The sequence below is a fragment of the Podarcis pityusensis genome, assembly GCF_964106645.2.
Source record: "Podarcis pityusensis genome assembly, chromosome: 13".
NCBI lineage: Eukaryota > Metazoa > Chordata > Lepidosauria > Squamata > Lacertidae > Podarcis > Podarcis pityusensis.
The window spans coordinates 38,627,046-38,637,889 of record NC_138038.1 but is presented as its reverse complement, the minus strand read 5'-3'; the positions used below and the strand labels follow the sequence as shown (position 1 = coordinate 38,637,889).

General features: G+C 49.4%; 2 protein-coding genes across 2 annotated transcripts in view; both read left to right on the top strand.

Annotated features, from left to right (window-relative positions):
- The first annotated feature begins 3,612 nt into the window (after positions 1-3,612).
- ASPHD1 (aspartate beta-hydroxylase domain containing 1) lies at positions 3,613-9,678 on the top strand. The gene is made up of 3 exons (XM_080977928.1): positions 3,613-5,710; positions 7,801-7,914; positions 8,862-9,678. The coding sequence occupies exons 1-3, from the start codon at positions 4,954-4,956 to the stop codon at positions 8,969-8,971; spliced, it is 981 nt and encodes a 326-aa protein (XP_080834054.1). The 5' UTR covers positions 3,613-4,953; the 3' UTR covers positions 8,972-9,678.
- Positions 9,679-10,411: 733 nt separating this feature from the next.
- Positions 10,412-10,844, top strand: part of KCTD13 (potassium channel tetramerization domain containing 13) — a 34,756-nt gene continuing 34,323 nt past the window's right edge. Inside the window, exon 1 of the mRNA XM_080977927.1 lies at positions 10,412-10,417. The gene's annotated coding sequence lies outside the window, so the exon portion shown is untranslated. The remainder of the gene's footprint in view (positions 10,418-10,844) is intronic.

Here is a 10,844-nt window from a genome sequence, read left to right as displayed (position 1 = left end):
CTCAGTTTTCTCACAAATGTCGTTAATTGTCCTCAAATTCTTATATACCTCATCATTCTGTATTCAGCAATGTTGCCTTTATTTCCTTTCCTTTTTTTGCAATGTTCCATAATTATTGGGGGCAGGGGGTTACAGTTAATCCCTGTCCTTTAGTAAGTTGCTCATTTTACCTCCCTTTCTCCCAAAATTAGATGTTGCTTAATTTGCAAGCTCCTGTTCCCATATCTGGGTACCCCTCCCAACAACCTCTGCCATCAAATATATCACTCCCATAAACCTCTTCAGCAAGGCAAAAGCAGCAGCAGCAGCAACAACAACCCTGCCCCCTTTCATCACAGACTGTGGGTGAGAGAGAGAGAAAGAGAGAATCAAGGTGGGTGTGTGGAAGTTCCTGAAATGAATGAATGTGGGGGCCAAGAGGAGTTATGTGGGATGGAGAGACATTCGCATAGGGTGGGGTGGCTGTTGGGGGGAACAGCAAAAAGGAGGGGAATCTCCCTTCCTTGGCTGCTTCAACTTAATCTTCCCTCACAATGGTTGCTATGGGAGTTGCAGTGGGAGAGCGGTTGCTAAGGGAGGCACTGTGGTTGCCAGGCAGTTGCTAAGATAGGTACCAGAGACTGGTAGGGAAGTTGCTAAGGGCAATACCAAGGATGACGGATGTTCAGTTTCAGGGCTTGGTTGCAATATGAGAGGGGGCTGGACAGCAGGAAATAAGCCAAGGGTCTTATTCTGCTAGTTTTCAAGCTGTCTTCTGGATCACCCTTGGATTTCTCAATGAGAAAATCAGCCATGACACACAAGCTGATTTGAAAAACATGTTGTCCGTCACAACCACCCTTTCACCTGCCCAAAGCAACCCAAAGGGAGTGATGAGTGAGTCCTAGGCTTTTGAAACGAACCCGAACTTGCGTAACCAAACTGAACACATATTCTTTGTCTTTATCGCCATCTTTCTTGTCTTGCCCCTGCCCTGGTTGTCAAATTTTAGACCGTAAGCTTTGCAGGGCAGGGACCAGCATTCCTGTAGTTTGTTAGAGTGCCATGCATATTTCTAGTGCAAATAGAGCATATATATTAATATTATAGGGCAGGTTCTCTATTCATCATGTGGGGCAGTTCTCAGGACCAAGAAGTGGGTGTGCATCCTAAACACATACCCCCCCACACTCACCCCAATCCTTTGCAATCTACAAGAGTTCTTTTGCAAACAAATGTTGAGCATAGAAAAATGCTTTATATCAAAACAATTTGTCCATCTAGTGCAATACTGCTTACTCCAACTGGCAACAGTTTTCCAGAGTCTCATGCAGAGGGCCTCCTCATCACCTCCTACTGAATATATTGCTACCCTGAGACCCCTTAGGAGGAAAGATGGGGTATAAATAAAATAAAAGGTAAAATGGTAAATTTCCCCTGGATGGTTAAGTCCAGTCAAATGCAACTATGGGATGTGGCACTCATCTCACTTCAGGTCAAGGGAGCCGGCGTTTGTCCACAGACAGCTTTCCGGGTCATGTGGCCAGCATGACTAAACCGCTTCTGGCGCAACGGGACACTGTGATAGAAACCAGAGCGCACGGAAACACCTTTTACCTTCCTGCTGCAGTGGTACCTATTTATCTACTTGCTTTCGAACTGCTAGGTGGGCAGGAGCTAGGACAGAGCAACGGGAGCTCACTCCGTCATGGGGATTCAAACCGCCAACCTTCCGATCAGCAAGTCCAAGAGGCTCAGTGGTTTAGACCACAGCACCACCCACATCCCGGTTTTTCCTTTACCTTAAATAAAATAATGAAATAAATAAATTAATATTTAAAATGATTTCTAGAGGGGTGGTGATTATGAACTGGAACAAGACTGAGAAACCTCAGGCCTGGGAGCTGAATACAGCCTTCGAGGGCTCTCTGTTTGACTCTCAGGATTCTCCATGGGGAACACACCTTCCCCAGGCATGCGCCCTCTCTGCAGGCTACATTCCTAACTGCCTTTGCTTTGCACCCTCACAGAGTGGCTTTGCCTAGCTGGAATGTGTCCTTGAATTGTGATAATGCCTCTTACTTTGCCGGATTGAGGATAGAAAGGGGTGGACTTGTGTAGAAACTAGGCTACTGTACGGAGATGAATTTCACATATATTGGTCTTTCCACGTTTGCCTCTGGCCCCACCCACCACTGCCATGTGGCCCCCAGAAGGGAATGTGGCCCTTGAGCTGAAAATGGATTCCCAACGCTGAACAAGAAGTTAAGGTGGTTTTATTGTTTTGTTTTTTGCTAAAGTTTTGTGTGTGTGTTGGCTGTGTGTGTGTTGCTGAATGTAGCCGGTAAAAAGATGCTTCCTGGCAGATACCATTGGGCACTCCAAGAGAGGCAAAACATATTTGTGGGGTTTCTCACAGGACTGTGTTGCCCTACCACTAGGCAGAATGAGGTCTCCACCCCAGGCAGCTGATTTTGGGTGCTTTGAGAAGACACAAATTGTTATTTGCTAATTATTACTGCATTTTTTTATTCCCAGGGAGAGGGTGTTTGTGGGATCTTCTTGGGTTACAAAATATCCTCGTCAGCCTTGGGCGTTATGCACACTGGCATGTGTGTGTGTGTGTGTGTGTGTGTGTGTGTTTCCACTTGTTGTTTCACCTCAAGGAGCTGAACAACCCCAGAAGCAATAATGAACCGCCAACTCTGAACTGCTCACCACTCTAAAAATCTCCAGTAGCAGGCGACATAAGAAGTTCTGCCTCAGGCCCTGGAGAGCTGCTGCCCACCAGAGGAGACAGTACTTGAGCAGTTTTTTTGGCAGGCTCTTCTTTCTAGAGTTGGGTGGTCCATGAAGTTTCCTTGGGGGTCGGTTGCCATGGGAACGGCTGAGGAAGTAGCTGCCAGCAAGGGGCTAAATATGGCAGTTGCTGGTGGAGCAGTTTATCCCTGGAGAGCATAGAAACGCAGAGAGGGTCATCTAGCCCAACCCCCTGCAATGCAGGAATCTTTTGCCCAATGTGGGGCTCGAACCCATGACCCTGGAATTAAGAGTCTCATGCTCTACTGGACCGATGGAGCAGGGAAAGGGAACAACTCTCTGACCCTCCAGATGGGGTTGGACTCCCAACTCCCATCCAGCGGATGGCGAGCGGTCAGGGGTGATGGGTGTAGGAGCCAACTCCTGGGGCCAAGGTCCCAAGTTCGGCCCCCTCAGTAAAATATTTGAGGGGGTCAGCCCCCACCCCCCAAGTGGATGGGCATTGTCATTAAATTGGTCTGTGTGTGTGTGTGCTGTGTCTTATGATCTATAATGCCTCCCCCCCCCCCCGTATCTTATTCAAGTTGGCAGTACAGTGGTACCTCGGGTTAAGTACTTAATTCGTTCCGAGGTCCGTACTTAACCTGAAACTGTTCTTAACCTGAAGCACCACTTTAGCTAATGGGGCCTCCCGCTGCCGCCACGCCGCCGAAGCCCAATTTCTGTTCTCATCCTGAAGCAAAGTTCTTAACCTGAAGCACTATTTCTAGGTTAGCGGAGTGTGTAACCTGAAGCGTATGTAACCCGAGGTACCACTGTATTTATTCAATATTTTATTCAAGCTGGCGCCCCTAATGATGGGTGTTGGGACCCCCAACCACACCACAGGCCCTCCACCTCTGCTGCAGAGGAGTCTTAGCATGGTTCATGGATGGGGTGAGGAAGGAAATGCTGGCGTAACCAATGGAGACGCCGGGAAGGTCAAGGTGAATGCTAGGGAGGAGCAGTTGCTAGGCGCGGGGTTGATAGGCCCGTTGCTAGGGAAGGAGGTTGCTACGGGCACCGGGGCAGGGGTGATCTCGTAGGGGTGGTCCCGATGGGCGAGCCCATGCTGCAGCGAGGTTGGGGGGGGGAGAGGTGTTGATGAGCTCGGCCCCAGTGACGCTGCCCCCTCCTTTTACTGCAAACCTGCGCCTGGCTGGGCGCATTCTGCAGTGCACGTGTGGCCCCCGTGGGACTCAGCGAGGGACCCTGGCTCCCTTCCCCTTGTGCTGTAATGCACTCGCTCCCGGGAGTGGGGCGGGCGGTGGGGGGCGGCTGTTTATACAGGGCCCCGTTGCCCATTGCCGAGATAGATGCATCAGCCCGGGGGTGGAGTGGGGGGGGGCGCGCCTCTTTACGCAGCGATGCCTGGCCTGGTGCTGATACGAGGAAGGAGACAGACGTCAAAGGGAGGGAGGCATCCCGGGCCGGGTGGAAGGGTGTGCTCGGCGGGTGCGCGGGGAAAGGAAAGGGGGGGGGCACCCTAATATTTTCCCGGATGTCTCCGGCAGCCTACGTGCACGGGGAGGAATTAGGAAAACAGCAATAGAGGAGGCTGCACAGGGAACCGGGCTGAGGCAGAGGAGGGATCACAAGTGACTGGGGAAGCTGGAAGAGCAGGCAGCAATCTCAGAGGATTGGAGGGACTGCAAGCCGTCAGGTAGAGATGAGGAGGGGGTGAGAGAGGGATGGAGGGGATGAAAGGCGGGGAGGGAGGGAGAAGAATATTGGGGGAATAGGCTCAAGTAGGGAGGAGCGGTTAAGGGGGGCGTTGAGGATGAGGAGGGGGTAAATACATGGGTGGAGATAGATGCCCAGAAATATTGTGGGTGGGCTGCGAATGTAGAGAGATTTACTGGCCCAGAATACAGCAAAACAGAGCTAAGACCTTAATTTCTGGGGTGGCGGGAGGAGGAAATGAGAAATGTAGCAGTGGAAATGACTGAGTCAATGGGGCTTGAAGCCAGCCGCCCTCAGAAAACAAAGCGAAGCGGCAGAGGAATGGCTAGGTCTGTGTAGCGGCGGCTGAGCCAAATACTGAATGAGGTGCACCTGGTTAAGAGCAAGGGGTTAAAAGGGCACCCGACCAATAGGGCAGGGGTCAGACGTTGAAGAATGGGAAGGCTGCAAGGAGCTGCCTGTGCTGATAGGGTGCTCTAAGCCCACCTGAAGATGCCCTCTATCATGGCCGACTGGGGTCTGCACGGCCTTCTCTCGCCACTCCTCCCTGACACTTCGTCTTGGCGCCCTCGGCCAGAGCCCACCATAGCCGTGCTGGGCTCCCTGGCCTTGCTGTTTGTTTGGTACTGCTACCGCGTGGGGAGCGGGCAAGCGGCCCCCGCCTCTCACCAGCAAGGCATGCCCACGGAGGAGCGATGCCCTCGCCGTGCCCTCGGGAGCGATGCTGCCAACCAGCGCCTGTATCGCAGCCTGCGAGACTACGCCAAGCGCTACTCATGGTCGGGCATGAACCGGCTGCACAAAGGCATCCGAGACCAGGCCCATTACCAGCTAGGCGAGCGCCTGGCGATCCAGAAGCCCAGCGCCTTCTACCTCCCAGACTTGCCTTCTGCCCCCTACTTCCCCCGCGAGTCCCAGCGCCACGACGTGGAGATCCTCGAACTCAGCTTCCCGGCCATCTTGCGAGAGTTTGAGGGCATCGCGTGGGACTTTGCACCTGGAGTGCCAACCCCGCGGGGGTGGACGGCCAATGCCAACCCGGGCTGCCATAGCTATTACCTCTACCGGCAAGGAGAGTGCGTGGCGCAGAACTGTCGCAGCTGCCCGTGGACGTACCGGGCACTCAGTGCGCTCCGCACCTTCGTCAATGCCAACCGCTTTGGAAACGCTTGCTTCAGCGTCTTGCAGCCTGGAACTGTGCTGCCTGGGACCTACGGGCCAACCAACACCCGGGTGCGATGCCATTTAGGTGAGCAAATGCTGGAAGAACAGCAAGGCGGGCAAGATATGGGGGCTTCAGTGTGTGAGGAAGCTTGCAAGGCCAGAGTCTTCCACCATGCATGTGTTGTCCACTAGCTGGAAATTCTTGAGGCCCTAAACAGGAGGCAGAGGACTTCTGTTGTTTATAAGTATCAGAAATAAGTACCCCTTAGGGGTCATTTTTAGGGCTGCAATATATAGTTGAGTAATCTGTGCCCTAGATCAATCAGCCAACTAGAAAATCTGTTAAATTGTTTGGAATAATGCAAGTACTTTCCAAAAAACACGCAGGTGGAAAGTGGCATCATAGAAGAGGCATTTCTTTCTGTGCGTGGGAATGCTTCTTCCAGTAAGATTTTTGCTCTGCCGTGAAATACCTCTAGAAATCAAAAGAATGCTTTCTTTCTCTTTAGAGCTATTGTTTTTATTTGCTGAAAGGTATGATGAGTTACGCATCAATTAATCAGCTAAAGCTCATACAGTTAATTAACAATATTTCTTTAAACAGAGCAACAGCCCTAATCATTTTATGGCAAAGTAATCTCATAAGACCTTTTTAGAGGCCAGCAGTTAAGAGTTGGCCTTCAAGTCTGGGAAACTCTGGTGGCTTTGGACAAGTCACTGGCTGCTTCCTCACTTTAATTTCCTCATATGAAAACAGAAATAATAATCTATCTTGCAGTGTAGTTGTTAGGTTCAGACATTAACCATTGTAAAGCATGTAGTAGTAGTAGATTAGTTGGATATGTGGAAGTGGAATAACAGTAGACTTGAAGTTGCCTTCAACAAGAAAATGTAATGATATCACACAGCTGTTCAGACCTTGAGTGTCATTCATTCATTCATTTATTTTTAAAAAGCAAGTTTCTAGCTCTCAAGTACGGTATATTTGAAAATATGCAATATTATCGAAGAGCTCTTGTATGCATAAGGCAAATTTGTATGCCCTGCATTGCCCCTGGTTCCTTCCTTCCTTCCATCCATAACCTTTTATTGGGTTTTATAAGCAAGGCTCATAGGAATAATAAATGAGACAAATAAATAGATCAAGTCCTGTTACACCCATTCTGATCTCCGGCAATGGCCTGGTTTGCCTGTCATAGTAAGCCTGAGTGTGGCACAAACATACTGGCTTCCGAACACGTCACAGAAGGAACAGGAACTTGCACCTGCTGTGCTTTTCCCTGAACTTTTTTGGGTAAAACTAGACAAGAGCTCAGCCAAGGTTTGTGTTGTTCAAACCCGGGGTCATACTTCAGGTCTCTGCTCTTTAGACACTACCTCTAACCGTAGGGCCTACCTTGGCTACAAATTGTGGTTGAAGGTGAGACACCCTGGCCATGGATTTGGACGGCACGCTAAGCTTACTTGCCATGCTACGATACCTGAAAAAGCCAGTGGGGGACAGGGAGCAAAATGGCTGCCATTTCCTCCTCCTCCTCTGTTTGCCCTAAGCTATGGTTTGGCCTTCTGTGACGTGTGAATGCAGCCTATGCGTCCCTCCTCCCCAGAAACCTTCTGTTACGCCTCACCCACATATTTCCGTCTTGCTCTGTCATTTGCAAGTAAAATCAGGCAGACAACGCCCCCAATTCCCCGCGAAGACTCAGATCAAGACTGTCAAAAAAATTATGTAAGTGCTTTGCTTTTTGTGCCCATCCTCTCTCTCTTTCTTTCTCTCTCACCCACCCACCATGAAGTCTTTTCTAGAAGGAGCTCTGCATATGAGCATTTTATCCACACCTTTCAGGATTGGGATGGGGCGAGAGAGAAGCAGCATTTCCTCGTGGGAAGGAAGAAAGCAGCGAGGTGGGCCTGCAAAGGCAACAGCAGGGCCTTCTTCGGATAAGAGTGTCGTCCCCTTCCCAACCCAGAGACAGCCAGTAACCAGCAACTGCCCTGTTGGAAGGAACATCTGATGCCATCTCCTGCTCCAGTAGAGCTGGTTGCTTTTGGTCTTTTTAAACATATCTTTAATTTTATTCAGTGTTAGTCGAAAAGTGAGCTCTAAATCTGCTGAATAAATACACAAACTTAGGAAGCTTCCTTGTTACAGCCACCTTTTTCTTCCATTTCTAGGGCTGAAGGTTCCTCCTGGTTGTGAGCTGGTCGTGGGGGGTGAGCCTCAGTGCTGGTCCGAAGGATACTGCCTCCTAGTAGACGACTCCTTCCTGCATACCACGGCTCACAATGGTAAGAGAATGGATTTACAGGCTAAGGCTACACATCTGATGCCCTCCAGATGTTTTGAACTACAACTCCTTTTGTAGTTCAGCCAGCATGGGCAATAATCAGGGATGGTGGGAGTTGTCGTCCAAAGTATATGGAGGAATGCTGGCCTAGGGCATTAAACTGAATTTGCTCCCCTCCCCTTTTTTTATAAATCGTAGCATGGGTTGGGCCTGGGGAAATTATACACTCAACCTCAGTTTCCCAGTCTGTGAAATGGGAGGGGAAACATTCATGTCACTGCAGATTTGGCAATCCGTTTGTCAGGGGGTGGCCTGCCTTACTGCCTGCTCCGCTCACCCATATGCCTTTTCTTAAAGAGATAAAGGTAAAGGGACCCCTGACTATTAGGTCCAGTCGTGACCGACTCTGGGGTTGCGGCGCTCATCTTGCTTTATTGGCCGAGGGAGCCGGCATACAGCTTCCAGGTCATGGGGCCAGCATGACTAAGCTGCTTCTGGCGAACCAGAGCAGCGCATGGAAATGCCGTTTACCTTCCCACCGGAGCAGTACCTATTTATCTACTTGCACTTTGACGTGCTTTTGAACTGCTAGGTTGGCAGGAGCAGGGACCGAGCAACGGGAGCTCACCCCGTCGTGGGGATTCGAACCTCTGACCTTCTGATCGGCAAGTCCTAGGCTCTGTGGTTTAACCCACAGCGCCACCTGCGTCCCTTAAAGAGATATAACTTCTTTAATAATAGTAGGGAGCTGACATAATGCCATCCTGCTTGACACATTGCTGGCTGATCACCTATGGTTGATCTTTACTCACCATGGGCAAACAACGGTGTGTGAATTTATGCAGCTGAGCTGCTTTGTCAGGATTTTGTGATGCCCTCACAAGATTAACGATATTTCACAATTTGAGGGTTACATCTAAAAGATAACTCTAACCATATTTGTTGCAGGTTCTCCCACTGATGGCCCACGGGTGATATTTATTGTTGACCTCTGGCATCCCAATGTGGCAGGACCTGAGCGGCAGGCGCTAGACTATATCTTTGCCCCTGGTAGGTAGGTGCCTGCTCAGGATCAGGTATTGTAGCCAAGAGGGGGGGGGAACCCCCATAATGCCACCAATAGTGTTTGCTGCTCTTCACAATCATCAAAGCCTCCCACAATATTGCCTTGGAATGGAAACTCTTATTTTACCATTGTGCAGACTGAACTGGGGGGGGGGGGGGGAGGAATGCCCCCCCTCCCACTTCCAACTTTGGAGTTCTGCATCTGAACTAAAATCTACGCAGGGATGTATCACAGATGGGGCGGCGGGGCTCCTTTTCTCTCTCTCAGTGTGATGCTGTGACCTAAAATACTTGTTCTATAGACCTTTGTGACATGGTATACATTGGTTCCTCTTCTTGCCATTCTGTTGGTGGTAGACGCTGATCTGGACGGGTCCTTGTGGCCTGTTCTCATCTCCTGTGAGTCTGGGGTTATTCAAGTGCAAGTGCAAGTGCTGCTGTCTACAGTCCAGGACCAGAAGGCCGCTGAGTTCTACTGAAGTTCAACAATCCTGATTTTAGTAGCATGGCCTTTCCAGTTTTTTTGGAAATGGGTGGGTTGGGGAAGAGAAGCAAGCTAAGGTGAGCACTGTTTCCACCTGTCTGTGATCATTTGTTAATTCCCACCCCGCATCTGTTACCGCGACGTTTGTGTGGCAGGATTTAATCCAGAAAAGCCTTGCTAATTAACCTGCACCCCAATAAAATAATTAGAAGCCTCTGCCTCGTGTCTCAATTTTTCTCTACTCTGAGGAGGAAAAAATCAGAATCCTCTTTACTATTGGCTCAATGTGAGTTGTGAGGCGTGGCAGAGCCACAGGCCATGAAGGAAGCAAACCGTGGCCTGAAGTATTGCTGTCACCCCAACATTTAATAAATGCTTCAGACTGGGACGTCACTGCTCAGAAACTTTGACAAAACCCAGTCTGGGAAAAGTCTACTAATTGGATCAAGGACGTCAATAGCCTGAGGGAGCAATATGTCACTGCAGATCTGCATGTGAGTTATTAAAATAATGGGTATGACTGTATGCATGGGAGGGGCGGGGAGAGAATTATTGGCGCAGGCCTCCACCATGACCAGAATACTGACACACAGAAGAAGACGACAAGTCCTTCTGCCTGCTTTTTACATCCATATGTTTTGCCTGCATCCCTATCTTGCCGGCTGCCACTTGGAATCAGTCTTGACAGCTTAAAACCCATCCACCCGGTTTCTGTGGCTGTAACCCAAAACACACTTGAGGGCTGCAATCCTAACCATATCTACTCAAAAGTAAGTCCCTTTGAACTCCATGGGGCTTGCTCCCACGTAAGTGGGGTTAGGAATGCAGCCTTTACCCCACTGAGGGTAGGATTCGAACCAATGGCTTCAAGTTACAAGAAAGGAGATTCCAACTAAACATCAAGAACTTTCTGACAGTAAGAGCTGTTCAGCAGTGGAACAGACTCCCTCGGGAGGTTCACTGCGGTTTTTAAAGCAGAGGTTGGATGGCCATCTGTCATGGATGCTTTAGTTGATTCCTGCATTGCCGGGGTAAGACTAGATGACCCTTGGGGTCCCTTCCAACTCCACAATTCTATGATTCTATGGACACGGATAGACTTCCAAGTAAACATGCATTGTAAGTGACTTGGGGCATGCTTATTAGATTTCAATACCAGCTTCTAAAATGGTTTTTTAATAATAAGTGGCAGAAATCTGCTACAGGATTAGAAAGAAAAATCGCATCACATTCCCATTTTTTTAAAAAATAAAGAGACTTTGACTTGATCTGTTGAAGTCTGACATACCCAGTTTTCTTCCCTGTTCCTCCTGAACAAGCTTTTTCTGCACCTGCCAGAAAATATCAAACAAAGACATTTGCTTCCCAGTACATACAGTTCC

Excerpts from the sequence above, each read along its gene's own strand:
- ASPHD1 (XM_080977928.1), top strand. The coding sequence starts at position 4,954 with ATGCCCTCTATCATGGCCGACTGGGGTCTGCACGGCCTTCTCTCGCCA. Across the intron at positions 5,711-7,800 it reads CCGGGTGCGATGCCATTTAG|GGCTGAAGGTTCCTCCTGGT; the intron begins GTGAGCAAATGC and ends TTCCATTTCTAG. Across the intron at positions 7,915-8,861 it reads GCATACCACGGCTCACAATG|GTTCTCCCACTGATGGCCCA; the intron begins GTAAGAGAATGG and ends TATTTGTTGCAG.